Source organism: Sminthopsis crassicaudata, chromosome 5, assembly GCF_048593235.1.
Source record: "Sminthopsis crassicaudata isolate SCR6 chromosome 5, ASM4859323v1, whole genome shotgun sequence".
NCBI classification, from domain to species: domain Eukaryota; kingdom Metazoa; phylum Chordata; class Mammalia; order Dasyuromorphia; family Dasyuridae; genus Sminthopsis; species Sminthopsis crassicaudata.
Genome location: NC_133621.1, coordinates 36,299,078 through 36,314,701, shown reverse-complemented (window position 1 = coordinate 36,314,701; position 15,624 = coordinate 36,299,078). Strand labels below are relative to the sequence as shown.

Genomic DNA, 15,624 nt, shown 5'->3' with positions numbered 1-15,624 from the left:
GCACCTTAAGATAATGTTTGTAAAGCCTTTTGGAAACCTTATTTTATCCTCAAGACAACCTGAGAGGCAAGACCAATCATTGTTCCTATTTGGCAAATGAAGAACCAGAGACAGACAAAGATTAATTGACTTGCCTAAAGTTGTACATCTAAAGTCTGAGGTCACATTTAAAGTCAGGAATTCCCGATTCCAGCCTCAACATTCTACCCATTGTACCATCTAACTGCCTGTTAATTCAATTAAATCAGCCCTCTCAAGTGTTAACTTCCTAAAAAAAGTCCTTTCTCAGTTGTTAATGTTCCCTTCCTCCTACCAGTTTGGAATCATTTTGTATTTACTCAAGATCATCTAATTTTATGAAAATATAATAAAATATATGTATACATTATGTATTTATGTGCAGATTGATTTCTCTCAGAAGAATGCAAGCTTCTTGAAGGCAGGAATAGTTTCACTTAATTCTTGTCTTTTTATTCTTTATACCCAGCATCTGGCACAGACAGGGTACTCAGAAAATGCTTATACAGTTGAATTGAAGAGCAAAAGTATCTTCCACCTCTTCAATTCCTAGATTTTCACTGGTCTTCCCATAGTTTAGAAAAGAGATATCACTTTATCGGAGCCACCACACACTCTTCACAGAGAAAATATGCTACATCATACTGTGGGAGTGAGAATCCAAGATCCATTTTGCATTCAGAGCTTTAAAGGTTTGTGTCTTGAGACCAGTTCAATCTGTCGAAATGAACTTTACTTTGTTTATTTCTCTTTTCCTAAGAGAACTTAAGAGAAAGTCCATCTTTTTCATTAGATTGGGTTGTTTATTCAGAGTGATGCTCTGTACTGTCAGATAAAGTGTATAAACATTCAACTCTTGAGGATCCATTTCTCTCAAAGCCCCTCGACATTACATAGGCACATATTTTGAAGGGGAAGGAGGGAAAGAATACAATATTCAAAATGACATTTTTTTCCTTTAATCTTCCAGTTAAAATGCTGTTATTGTTTTCAGACCTTGGGAGAAGGTGAAGAAAACAGCTGGCCTAAATATGATAACTGGAAGAAGGCTGAAATTTTCTATAAACCAATTTCTAATGAATATAAACAGATCACTTTGCAAAGAACCAAGGTATTCATTTGACTGCATTTTCAGTTCATTCACCTTTTAGCCTGTCATCATCAATCATGGGTCAGCTTTTTTATTTTTTAATTGTGAATATTCTTTGCCAGTGATTGACTTAATTGTAGTTTTGAGAGTTACTGGAAAGATTCTGAGCTTTTGCCTTATGGTTCTTGGGATAGAAGACACCATGATACTTGGTACCCCAAAGTCATCATAGTTGACAAATTGCCTGCCCAGCAACAGTTGCTCCCCAGCTCCAGGCTAGCCTAACAACACCTTCTCAATTAGAATTAAACTAGCTGGTGGGGTAGATGCAGAATTTGCTAGATCCTTTCTATAAATACTAGCAATCTGGTAGATCATTTAAAATGGGGTACTCACGGCTATGGTCCCGTACAAACTCAATGACATCACAGGTCTACATTTCAAAAACAGAAGAGAAAGAATTAACCAATAGACCACAATGGGCAGAACTTTGTGATTCTCAAAGGATTTCACTGGATTCTGGAAGTACATACCGAAAATGAAGTCCAACCCTTTGTTCCTTTTGGGCCCTAGGGAAATAAATATTTCAGTAAATAAAATGCAATGTTAACAACAAGAAAGTTCTAATCTTTTTTTTTAAATCACAGAATCATAAAATTTTAGATGGTTCATCTGACCTAAGGGCTTCATTCTTTTTAGTTTTGTGGATAGTAAACTTCTTTTCAAATCTAAGAGCCTTACAATAACTCCTCCCCTTAAATAGATAATACTGTACCACATTGCTTTGCATTAAAAATACTGCCATCCTAACTTGATCTTTGGGCAATATCCATAGCTCAATGTTGCGGCTAGAAATGGAGAACTCTCATTATTATTTGATTCACTGATGCCATCTGAAGATTTATTGAAAGACCTAGGAAAGGAGAGCCTGTGGGGACAGGTCTGGAGAACTCTTAATGAGAACAATGACAGTTTGCCTGTTAACCAGTATTCAGGGTTTTGTGGAGACCTGAGTTGAACTAGACTAGACATTGATTGAGGATAATTTCAGTTGGTTGTTATATATGCTTATTCTATTTTCTGACAGGCAGCAGAGAAAAGCAAGGTTTTAGGAGCAAACAGAGGAAGTTAGAGAGAAGCATAATTTCAACTATGAGAAAAAACTCCTTAACACTTAGACACATCCAAAAAAGGGCTGGTAGATTCCCTGTCCCTGAAGTTCTTTAAAAAGAAGCTTCTTAGGGACAGCAGAGGGGAAGTGTCTACACAAGCACAAGGTCCCATACAATTCTCAAGACCCCAAATTTGTGCATGTTCCTGATCCTGGGAAAAGAAACAAAGCTTTACTTGGACCCTAGGACTTTGGTTGGATTTCCTCATAGCTTATGACTTCAGTTTTGGAGCCAGAGGAGCTGGTTTCAAATCTTACTTCCTATTGATTTAATATTTCTGGGCCTCAGTTTACTCATTTGCAAAATGAAGGAGTTGTTCTGGATGTTCCGGGAAAGTCCATCTCATCTCTAAATTTAATTCTAAAATGTAAAAACTTGAAAAACTAAGCTATCTTTTCCTTAACTCTAATATCAGCTGCCAATGTACTACTTGGGATGTATGTATCACTCTTTGGCGTGCAGAAGAGTCGGAAGATGGATTCTGAGTGGGTCCACTGTGTTCTTTGCCTAGTGCGTTCACTGGCTAATCCAGGCGTGGGACAAGAAGAGAGACTGAATCGTGCTCCTAAGGGGAGCCACAGGCAAGTCGCCAGGTCACAAGTCCTGACTCAGGGGCTGGAGAAGGATGAGCCCATAATTTTTGCACCTGTTTCTAAGCAAATGAGCAGCAGCTGCATCTGCAACTGGGCCTTTATCCCTTGCCATCATCTGACTGATGATGATGATGATGATGAGATAATGATGGCAGTGATTAACTTAACTAAAAAATCAGATTCAAAACTTAAGCATCTGGAAAGGTAATTCAAAGTGGTTGACAGAAATGAGCATCTATGTCGGGCTTAGGGGAAGAGAAAAAAAAGGAAAGTCATTCTGACTTGCTTTCTTCAAGCCTTCCATCATTAGTTTGACTGGGTCACATGAATGAAAACAGCCACAGACAAAATACAATGGATTGTCACCCAAATCCTGGAGGGGAAAACATAATAAATTCCTCAAATAGTTAAATCTCATTTGTTATTCACCCAGTAATTGAACAGGTATTAGTTGAGCATCTATGATTCTGGTGGAAGACTGATGAGAATAGAGTAGATATTTATGAAAAAATAAATATAAGATAAAAAGAAAGTTTTCAATCACTTAGTTTTGATCCCCTTCCCCAAACTGATCACCATCAGCTTTCAAAGGGAGTAAGATAGCAAAGGGAAAAGGAAAAGCTCACTTTATTCTGTCACACCAGGATGGGGGAATTTGGGAGTACCATCATGGCCAGCCAGCAAGAGACAGAGACCAGAAGAACAAGATTGGGTTAATTTACAAAGGGAACAATGAGGAGTTTGTACTATTAGTTTTTCACTGGTAAAAAACAATTATGTAATGTAAGTTACCTGTCAATGTCACCTTACCTTCTGTCCTGAAGGTCCTTGGGCTCCAGGAGATCCTGGTTCCCCCAGTGGTCCTGAAGGGCCCTAAAAGCATCAAGTGAAACAAAGAACAGGATCAAAGTCATCCTTCCTTCCCTTTGCATTCAGTTACAGCATAATGTGATGTGGTGGGAAGAACGTGGAATTAAGAGAGAGAGACTTACATTTCTGGCTTCTCTATTAATTGGTTTTATCTTCTTAAGAATGTGAGAGTAAACATACCCATTCTCCTTACTGTGCAAGATCTTTCTAAGAATCAAGTCAGAAAATAGGAGTGAAAATGTTCTTGGTTGAGGGGGTGGGGCAGATTTTGGACTGGACTCATGAGCTCACTGGTAAGGAAACAGCTTCTGTCCTACCAGTGCAGATCAATAACTTCTCTACATCTTCTGGTCTCTGAGAATTGGCCGGGGCTCTGGCATTTGATGACTCATCCATCATCAGAGACAAGACTTGAAGCTAGGCCTTCCTGGCTCTGAAGAAGGCCCCCCCTCTCTCTATCCTGGGCTATTCTCCTCTTAACTACAGATTTTAACCCATGGATGAAGGAATTTGAAAGTTTTTTGGTTTTGCTTTTTATAATTTCAATTTTCCCAATAAAACCTGCTCACATTTATATCCTGAGAGTCTATGTTAAAAATCCATGTACTGGAAAAGATGAGGGATAGATTAAAAATAAGGAAATCTGTTTTACACCCTGCTCCAGAAATAAAAGAGCTATTTAGGATGAAGAAGGGGTAGTATTCATCATGGGCTTCACTACCATTCATGCTAAATGATGTTATAGAAAATGTAAAGTTGAGAGAAAAAAATTAGAGCGGCAGAATGTCATTATCTCAACCAGAGCTATGACCAAAACAAAATAATGATCCTGACAGCGCTTGCATAGCAATTTGAGATTTGCAAAGCATTTTACACATGCTACTTCATGGCTCTGTGAGATAGATAATAATAAATAAATAAATGCTACAACAATAGTAATAGTAACATACATTTGTATAATGCTTTAAGTTTTGTCAAATACTTTCATATGTTACCTAATTTGATCCTCACAACTACTTGGGGAGGCAAGTGCTATTATCAACCCTGTTTTACAGCTAGAGAAACCGAGGCCACGAGAGTTTAAGTGACTTGCTCAGGATGACACAGCTAAGGAAGTATCTAAAGCAGAATCTGAACCTGATTTCATGCATCCACTGTACCACTTACACAACAGGAGCCATACATTCCACATGTGTTCTCCATCTTGATTTCAAGAATAATGGGATTTAAAATAAAACTTTGAGATAATTGCTAGCCAGTTAAATTCTAATCAGATGACTAAGGTGCAAATGATTTGAAAAGTTTCTTGATGAAGGATGAAGAAAAATATTGGATTTCTCTTAAAACTGTAGGCTTATATGGAAAAAAGCTCTAATTCACTATTCATTGGAGAAATAAAAATTAAAACAATTCTGAGGTATTATTTCATACCTATTAGATTGGCTAATGGGACAGAGGGGGGAAAATGACAATGTTGAAGGAGATATAGAGAAAATGAGACATTAATGGATTGTGGGTAGAACTGTGAACTGATTCAGTCATTCTGTAGAGCAATTTGGAATTATGCCCAAAGGGCTATAAAATTATCTATATCTTTTGACCTAACATAACTATTAGGCATGTATCCCCAAAGAGACTTTTTTAAAAAGGGAAATAAAGCTTATATGAACAAAAATATTTATAGCACCTCTTTTTTCAGGGCAAAGAATTGAAAATTGAGGGGATCCCCATACATTGAGGAATGGCTTAATAAATTGTGGTCTGCGATTATGGTGGAATAATAGTGTTCTAAGGAAAATGATGAGTCCTTCATGAACAAAGTGAAATGTACTGTGTACTAAGTAATAGTAATGTTGTGGGATGATCAGCTGTGAATAACTTTGCTATTTTCATCAATACAGTGATTCAAGATTAAAGATCTGCAGGACTTAGGATGAAAAATACTATTCATACCCAGAGAAATAACTGATTGTGTCTGAATACAGAGTGAAATGTACTTTTCAAACTATTTTTCTTAAGGGCTTTTTTAGAGGAGGGGGCAGATTTATGTTTTCTTTTGCAACACGATTTTTATGCAATGTTTTGTATAACTTCACGTTTGCCTTCTCAGTGGGGACAAAGAGGGAGGAAAAAACAAAATCTGGAACTCAAAAAAACAAACAAACAAATGTTAAAAATTGTTTTACATGCAATTGGGAAAAATAAAATATCAAATAAATGGAGGGGGGGAGGAATAGGCTTGATATCTTCCTACATAGCTCCAAGAGCTTCATGGAGCTCAAAACCCATATTCCTATGATCAAATATAGCCATAATCTTTAAATTTGTAAACTTTCCTTTTTTTTTTTTTTTTTTTTTTTTTTTAAAGAAAAGCATGGGACATTATTGGGATTACAGTCCTATATGAATTATCTTTTCACACTTATGGAACACTGAAGGAAAGGAAGCAGCCATATTACATTGTTACATTTAATTACTACATGGTCAAGATTACACCTCTTTTTCTGCCTCTTTTCCTCGTTCCCTTTCTTCCTCCCTCTCTCAGAAAGAAACAAAGAAAGTTAAGAATGGAAGAGAAAGATACAAGAGCTCACTTTGGTAGCCACAAGAGAATAAAAGGATTTCTCAGACATGGCTTCCCCAGAATCTTCTACTGGGAACTAACGGTCTTCCCACTGGAGAGCTTGTATTCTCAGCGCCTGAAGAACAACTTATAAATTACTTCCTTGGAAAGTAAGAGTAGAGCCTAGCAGGAGGAATGAGAAGATGACATGGAAAGATAAATGCTTCCAAAATGAAAACTAAACCTCCAGAACTTAAAAGTTCTATTGTTCTCCCACTTGCTCACTTTCTCCAACTTATTTTGGATAAAAGAAATAAGCTAACTATGTTCCTAAATCAACTAATGAGACATTTAGCAAAGGCATCTGGTTTTTATCACATATTTCATTTTTGAAGGCAAAACTCCTTCATTAAGAAATCCAGGGAAGTAATCCCATGGTGGATCACTGTGAATGACATCTGTGAAGATTTGAACATCTTTCTTAATTGGTTCTTGCATCTTAGAGCTTTTCCTGTTTTCATGTGAACACTTTATCAATGGAGAGCTGTCCAAAAAGTTTTTTTAAAAGAGAAAAGAATTATTGCTGGTAGGCAGTGCTTATTGAAGGTGACTCATGCACATGTCTCCAATACAGAATAAAAAACTCCCCCGAAACCTGATCTCAATCATGTAGAAAATCCTGAAGAATTTGGCCAAGAATTGCATCTACTTACTTAGTGGTAATACTCAGAGGGTCAATTGACCCAGTTTGACTAATCATTTCCACAAAGCTTCATTGCCATGAAAAGAAAAGACAAAAATTGTTCTGAACAAAAGTTAACACTGGAATGTCTTTTTTAACCTGCTCCATTAATTGTGGTCAATCCATAATGGTCATTAATACACAACCTGAAGCCAGAAATTCACCAGCATGCAAGAGGTCTCCACCAATGAGGATCTAGGAGAACCAAAGTTGCCCATGCAATGACATGAATACCATCCACTTTCCATTTGAATAGATAAGGCACTGAGTTCTGTTAAGGCACAAATAAGGATTTATTTGAGACATAATTCAGAAGAGCTTTCTGTGGCAATGGTCACAAACCCATTTCCCCTTCAGCTCTTTAACAGAAATGTCCTTACAGAATTGCTGCTATGGAAGATAATTTTGGTAGAGCCTCAGCAGTGAATTCAAGCTAAGGGGTGAAGAGCTCTCCTGTGCAATTCAGAAAGGAGACGATTAACTCATCATAAATGTGCTAAAACTCTTTCAGGTAGCAAGCATCTATCGCATGTCATATCTTACAGTGAGAAAACCCAAATTCAAATTCTGCCCTGGACCTAGAGTGAATGTGTGACCCTGGACAAATCACTTAATCTCACCCACATGCTGTAATGTAATTCTCAAGATAATAAATTGCAGAGGAGGTACCAGTCGGTTGGTAGAGGAAGCATCCTACCTAACCCTACAGCATCAAAGTCACAGGTTTAGGTCCCATCCCTGTCCAATTCCAGGACCTTAAATTATTCCCTAATAGCAAGAATAAATTAGTTTTAGATATTTAATATTAATATTTATTCAATATTATTTAATGTTATTAATAATTTAACATAGTCTTTAACCTTGTGTAATTCATTCCCTTTTCTCTCCTACTAGGCAGGTTAACATAAATAAGAGAGAGATTTGCTTCCTGGAAGCTTTTTCATTGATTCACATGTAAATTCTATAAATTCTTGAGAAAAAAAATGACAGTTGGAGGTATCTGTAAAATCTACTAGCAACCATCTTCCAAAGAAGTTGAGATGGAAAAAAGATGGAAACAATCAGAAAAGAGAATTTACCGTTCTTCCTTTATATCCCTTTGGTCCAATTTCTCCTGGCCTTCCAGGATCACCAACTTCCCCCTAAAATAAGAAGCAAACTATTAAAATGATCATTACATCAAAGAGAAGGCTTAAAAACCTAAAAAATGAACCTTAATTTGAGGGGAAATGGATAGGATCCTGAATCCTAGCTTCACTTCACCTCTTACCACAATGCCTGGAAAACCTATCTTTTGGGAGCCCCCTGTGAATGCAGAAATATCTGGGAGTGGACATACTCTGTACTCATAAGGCTGATCGTCACAATCATTTCACTTCATCGGAAAACAAAGCACTTATTTTGGCTGATTGCAGTATTCCAGGAATATTTTGCATGTTTCAAGTTACAAAAGACCAAAGGCTTAATTTTGAAGACTATAAAGCTAATCTTTGAAAGGAACCAGCTGCTATCAAAGTCTAAAGAGTCCATACATCAGGGGCATAAGGGCTTTTGAAGAATTTCAAATTCTTCAGGATTCCTCAAAATAATAGACTTATTTTTAAACCAAGAAAAGAAGCATGTGGAATAAACCAGAATTTCTACATCTGGGCATAAGAGTAATACAAATTCTCTTTCTTTATGGGTATGTGTTTATAGAATAATCTAATTAATGATGTAATTTTCCTGACCAATCAATTCTTACCTGTAAGGGCTATACTAGCAGCAAAAATAAATGAAAACTCATCTTTTTTTTTTTTTTTTTTTTTTTACTTTCCTGACCCACATTCCAATTGAAGGCTTGCTGCTCACTACATATTCTCTCAGCTGAACTCAAGTGATTATAAATTGCACGTACCTTTGGCCCACTATCTCCTGGGAATCCTTCTTGTCCCTATAATCAGCAGTACAGAAGATTAATATACTCACCTACAACACAGATAGGCTTATCTTGACTTAATTAATCATTTTGTGGCAGCATTTATTTTGACTTTGGTCTCTGGGACCAAGTCATGGAAGCACTGTAAATAAGGCACTCAGAAACAACACTCTACAAACTTGTTTCATAAACAAACAGCAATTTCTTATTCTTATTTTTATTTTTTTGGAGGCAATTGGGGTTAAGTGGATTGCCCAGGGTCACAAAGCTAGGAAGTGTCTGAGGCTGGATTTGAACTCAGGCTCTTTTTACTCCAGAGCCAGTGTTTTAGCCCCTGCACCACTTAACTGCCCCTAAGCAGCAATTTCTAAATAAAAAAAAAACTGGTGTTACCAAAATATGATATATCAAGATGACATTTAACCCTTTGTAGCCATTTGCCTGTAATGTTTACATTCCTACATATCCTCAATATGAAGGTGGCAAAATTTTGTTTGTTTATTCTTCTGAACTAAAATTTTTTGAAGAGAAAAGTGAATTCACCATAGCTATTAATTCATCCTCTTATGGGTAAGGATCAGAAAATAGGATCAAGAATATCCTGAAAGACCTCCCCCTTGGGGTGCAGGGTCTCTCTGCTACAACCATGTGGTGGCAAGAGGAGTTCGTTTTTTGACCAGATTCTCAAATATTTATCAATTTTCTGTCTGGAGAGATCTGGGGATCCTGGTCACTCATTTTAAGCATGTTCAGCCCCCAGTTCCTCATTATACTTAGTCTTCTCAAACATCATTGATCACATCACACGCCACATCATGTATGTCAGTAGTATATGCCAATATCTGTCACAAATATCACAATACATATACAAATCATACAGTCCAAGCAAGCTACTCCTTCATTTTATAGATAACAAAACCCAGGTTAAATGTCAGAGGCAGGATTTGAATTCAGATCCCCCAACTCCATGGTCAGTCTTCTCTCCACTATTATACATAAAAGCCCAGTAGAACTTTTACTCGAGGAGGGCATCCTTTGAGTGCAAAGTTGTGAAGAAACCAAATGAACACACTTGTCTCCAACTGCTACCCCAGAAGTTGTTACTTAATATGATTTCCTTAAGAGGAGTCCATGAACTCTCACTAACAGCCAAAGCAAACAAAATAAGATAAAGCCAGATGCCAAAGGCATCCAAGGTTACGCTCAGAAATCTGAGTAACTCCTAAAAACGAGTTCTGTTTTTAATTTGGAGTAAAATATGCCATAGCAACAAACCACACCAAAGAAGAGGGATTTTAGCATTAAATTTCAAATGATGCTTGCCGTTCTTCTCCTTAAATCATTAAATTCTTCCTCCCCCCCCACCTACATTATTCTCCACTCCGTTATCAATGTGCCAAGTCCCCACTTTTTCCTTAAGCTCTCTCTTACTTGCTTTAAATAACACCAAAAGGATTAAGAAAGAAGTGGAATGATTTCCAGCAGCAAACGACTACTGGTTTACCTTTTCTCCTTTTCTTCCATTTCTGCCATATCCTGCACTTCCATCCTCTCCCTGCAAGCAGAAGATAGAAATATTACTCAAAGCATCCCACACTGTAACTGAAGACAACCTTTGGCAAGGGCAAAATGGCAGATAACCTATACTGTGGCTTCTAAGGGATATTGGAAAAGATCATCTCGAGTAAAAAAAAATCTTCCTTCCCATTGCCTCTCCTTGGTAGTCCCCAGAAGTCAGTCAAGAATCATTTTTAAAGCAGGTATCGTGCTAAGCACTGGGGAACCCAAAAAAGGGGGAAAACAGATCTCAAAGATCTTCAAGGTCCAATGGGGCAGACGTCATGAAAATCATGACATACAAACCAGATACATACAGGATCAATCTGACATATTATCAGTGAGAAGGCACCGGGATCAAGGAGGATACAATCGTTAATCTTTTGTGTTATGTCATTGAAGCAAGTTGCTAATTCTGATGGGTTTAAGGTTTGACATTTACCTTTCGCTCTCTAGTCCTTAGCAAAGCCTGCTTTAATAAATGCCTGGTGATTAATTGTTGCTATAGGTTTAATATTGTTATTGGTTATATTAGGACCTTAGATGCCCAGAAAAAAAGAGACAAAGGGAGTGGAGGGAGGCAATTTTTTTCCTTTTTTAGAATTTTTCCTAGACCCAGCCCTGATCATTGTCGTAGTACAGTTGGCTCTGGGAAGATGACTACCTCAGAAGATCACAATAATACGGGTTCAAACCCCACTCAATTTCTAGAAACTTAAAAGCCTGAATTTTTGCAGGCTTCTCTCTTTTCTCACAATGCTGAGATCCCTGATTAATCTATTTTCACATTGGTTAATAATCAAAGGGTGCCCCAAAGTAAGATCCAAAGCAGTAAGAGAACTCTAACCGGCATTCCACGATACCCAGATGATCCAACTGCTCCTTTCTCTCCTGGAAACCCTGGCTCTCCCTGTTAAACATAACAATAAAACACAAATCCATCACCTTGACTTTACAGCATATACAAAGCCCAGGAAACATGGCTTTCTGATGTTAGTTTTCATTCCCTGATATAGCTCTTCACTTTTCCATGTCTTAGCATATGGTTTCATGAGTTATTGTGTCTCTGTCTGCCCTTTGTCCCCCAATATCATCACCTGATGGCCAACCTTTCAGTGAAGAGCATGTCTAAACTTAGTGAGATGGTCCTTAGACCTCACCTAGATTGTATCAGAAAGCTTTCCAGCTTGGCAGATTCCCCCTTAGCTTTGCATTCTGCCTTTGAAAATCCAGGGTCACTTCAATACCTCCACGAGGCTTAGAGGAGACTTGTTTGGTGGAAATTGGAAGTAATGTTAATATAGATAACCGCTGAATGACACGATGATGTTACATTGGAAGGGAACGTATCATTTGAAGAGAAAAGAATGTTTTTGCTGACCAAATTTTCCTTTCGTTATCAACTGAGCCTCCAGAAAAAAATTTGATACTGCTTAGAGAAAACTGCCTTTTGAGCTAGCAGCTGACATGCACTAGGATGAACTCTTGGAATTAGGTTCAATCTAATGCAAAAAAGGATCCCTGCATTTTACTTTTTCTTTTTAAGAAAGAAGAGAGACAAATGGTGTTCAGCTTAGACTTTATCTACAAAACAAGTGGCTCCTGCAACAAGGCAGAGTTAATAATGTAGTTAGAGGCTCAGGTCATTTCTAGCTTCTCAAGGGAAGGTGACATCAGAGGCAGTAGCTCTGGGCGGCTGATTACTACACAATCTCCCAAGTGCCATAACAAAACTTTATAGATACGTCAGCTGGCTCCATGGGGATAATTAACTCGGGCTTATGCGCTAAGCTTAACCCTTTCTGAACAATGAAACACGAAATGTGCCCCTTAGTAGAAAACCCTGCAATGGCCACATAAATCCTATGTAGACAAGGTCAATGACAAGTGAGCTTTGTCTGTGAAATAGCAAAGAACTACAGAAATGAGAGCTGGAACAGGCCTTAGGAGATCATCCAACCCACTTCCTCAAAGGTGTTAAGTGATCCATCATCTGTCAAGAGCTATTTAGTGGAGTTTTGTCCTTGGGTCACTTTCTGTCACGTCCGACTCTTCTTGGGGTCTTCTTGGCTGAGGCAAACAGGGCTCAGTGACTTGCTCAGCATCATCCAGCTAAGAGTCTGAGACCAGATTTGGACACAAGATGACGAATCTTCCCGTTTCTGAGCCAAGTGCTCTAACCCTTGGGCCAGTCCATTTGCTTAACTGGTAATGCAGTTCAACAGCCTACTTCCAGACAAGGCCTGAATGTGTAGATAAAGGCTGGTCCACAAAGATCCTAACCTTATCTCAATCAAAGAGGGCCTGGAAAGCCAGCTCTACTTGGGGCCTGCCTACAAGGTTTGTATTTTCCCTGGGATAGATTCAGAAAACTTATAAAGGAAATAGTCTCATGGGCTTATCTCAGAATAGACAATCTCCTTCCTGAAGGCACTCAAACACAAGTAACACGTGGCTAAGTCTGAATCTTTGGGGATTATTCTCAGTGGAAATTTTTTATTTCATGGGGGTTTTCACACCCAGAAAGCTACCAGCTGTCCTAGGGTCAATCCAGTTTAGAGAGTAGGTAAGCTCTTTGAGCTGATGGGTCACAGCTGACAAATTTCTTCTGTGTACTGATTGTGACAAATATTCTGCCCCTGAAAAGAATCCTTCCACAGTTATTTTTAGCTGTATTTTTAGTCTAAGTAACCAAATAAAGAATTCTGAAGCTCCTAAGTATATAAAAAAATGCAACCTACCTTATTTCCTCTTCTCCCTAGGCTTCCAGGACTCCCTTTAACACCATTTGGTCCTGGAGGACCCTAAAAAAAGCCAAATATGAACATTTTATATCAGGATCCAGCAAACTTCCTCCAAATGGTTGGTTATATTTGAACTCCTGGATGAAAATGAATTACAGATGAATAAAAGCATTGTGACTCTACCCATCCTCATTCTGGAAAAGCTTTTGCAGCTGCCACATAAAGGCTGGTAACTTAAAGAAAGTTAATAGGGTAATTTGAATCCTATCGTGAAAATCATTCAATGTTTTTGTGGTATTCTTCCAAAAAGATTCATAGGTGCCCTGGTCATATCCTAAGGAGACAATACAAATAAAAGTAGATAAAATAAAACCAAAAATTTAAAGGAAATACTCCAGATGACATTTGTATTGAATTTATTCTTATCTGTTCTATGCGTCTGTTGGAGAATATGGTTTCTGTTAACAGACTAAATGCTCATTAACACACATACACACTCATACACTTCAAAGACAGTGCTTAGAAACTGAAATTATAATATTTTTTCCTTTGAGATTCAGATTAATGAAGAAAAATTATGTTTTGACTGAAGTATTTATAAATGATGCTTAAAAGTAATCCTAATAATTTTCTTTCTACTACAAATGATGCATTCTAGAAGTAAACAATCCTTTCCAAGACAAACATAACCTCGAATTGAATTGGTTTTACTCAGGAGTAAAAAACAAAGCAGTATTTTTTTTCATTTTAACTCAAGTTTTTAATTTATGAAAGAGGAACGTTAACTGAAAAGAAGTATTTTCTAAGTGATAGGATTGGCAAATGTAGGAAACAGTTCTTTAGGGAGATAATGGAATTTCCTGATTTCAAGGTCTCTAAAACCATAGTAACTTCATCAGTCTGGACTGACTTGGGTGTGTCTGTCTGAGGGTAAAGAGATGCATTAAATGATCTCACAGAGCTTCCTTTGACTGAAAAATACTAGAAGAACAAATTCATCTCAAAAAAAGATCCTAGGCATTGGAGGGACATTGGAACTGCTATGTCATTTGGCTCCTCTGATGGACTGAGTATTCTAAAATCTGGGAGATAGATGAGATGCAGCCCATCAAATCCAATTTTTCAGCTCAAGAGACTTCAGTAGAATATCCCAAAACAAGGATATCCAGCCTTTCTTGAAGACCATTAATAAGCAAGCACCTATTCCCTTTTAAGGTGGCTCATTCTACTTCCAGGTGACTATTTTTACCCAATGCTTCCACTTTTACTCATTGAGGCCAAGAAAGATAAGCTAGTCTTTCTTGCCCTTGATAGTCCTCCAAATATTGGAAGTATTTCCCCCCCCCCATAAGAGTTCTCGAGGACTGAATGTGGATCAAAAAATACTATTTTTGCCTTTTTTGTTGTTTGTTAGGTTTTTTTCCCTTTTGATCAGGTTTTACGCTGGGCAGCATGACAAATATGGAAATATGTTTAGAAGAATTGTACATGTTTAACCTATACAAGATTGCTTGCCATCTTGGGGAGAAGAGAGGAAGAAAAATTTGGAACACAAAGTTTTGCAAAGGTAAAAGTCAAAATCTATCTTTGTGTGTATTTGGAAAAATTAAAAAAAATATTTAAAAAATAAGTTCTCCAAGTGAACATTCCAAGTTCTTTGGGAAACAATGGCACCGACTCCTTTACTACCCTGGTGGGCCCTCCTGATTACGTTCCAGCTTGTCTCTATAATTCCCTGGTGGTGTCCAAGCTGGATGTGATGATTTTCCCTGTTGTTATCTCTGCCTCTTGGGAGAACAGAGGCTGGTGACTCCCTAGAGCTCGGAAGTTCTAAGCTGTTGAAGTTGAAGTCAGTCAGTTGTCTTCACTTAGTCTGGTACTAATATGTGAGCCTGGAGTCAGGGACCACCAGGTTATCTAAGGAGGGGTAAATGGTCAAGGCTGGAAAGGAAGCAACTCAAAGCTCCCCTGCCAATCAGTAGAAGGATAGGGCCTCTGAGTAGCTCCAGAACTTCCAGCCTAGACAAGTTAAGAGTCTCAAAAATGTGGTATCCAAAAATATAATCCAGATTGGCCAGATATTGCCCAACTATTATCTCTCATTTTGGACATCATGCCATGCAGATGGAGAATTGAATTCATTTTTTTTGGCCGTCATGTCACAGTGCTGATTGAAACTTGAAGCCCATGAATATTTTACATCTTTTTCAAGGGAACTATTGTGCAGCCAAGTCTGCTCTTTCTTGTAACTGTCAATATGAAGGGATTTTTGGTTCCCAAGTGGAGGACTTTACATCTATGGGAGCTGTAATCTCAGAGCTTTGGGTACTCCAACAATGCAGATTTCAGATCACCCA

The 15,624-nt window shown here is 37.9% G+C and overlaps 1 protein-coding gene across 1 annotated transcript in view; it reads right to left on the bottom strand.

The window, feature by feature from the left end:
* The window catches only part of LOC141544559 (collagen alpha-6(VI) chain-like), a 126,418-nt gene that overhangs the window by 28,628 nt on the left and 82,166 nt on the right, over positions 1–15,624 (bottom strand). Inside the window, exons 24-31 of the mRNA XM_074270899.1 lie at positions 13,265–13,327; positions 11,371–11,433; positions 10,471–10,521; positions 8,946–8,981; positions 8,128–8,190; positions 3,684–3,746; positions 1,642–1,677; positions 1,505–1,541 (exon numbers count right to left, since the gene is read on the bottom strand). Coding sequence (XP_074127000.1) covers positions 1,505–1,541; positions 1,642–1,677; positions 3,684–3,746; positions 8,128–8,190; positions 8,946–8,981; positions 10,471–10,521; positions 11,371–11,433; positions 13,265–13,327 — 412 coding nt within the window. The remainder of the gene's footprint in view (positions 1–1,504; positions 1,542–1,641; positions 1,678–3,683; positions 3,747–8,127; positions 8,191–8,945; positions 8,982–10,470; positions 10,522–11,370; positions 11,434–13,264; positions 13,328–15,624) is intronic.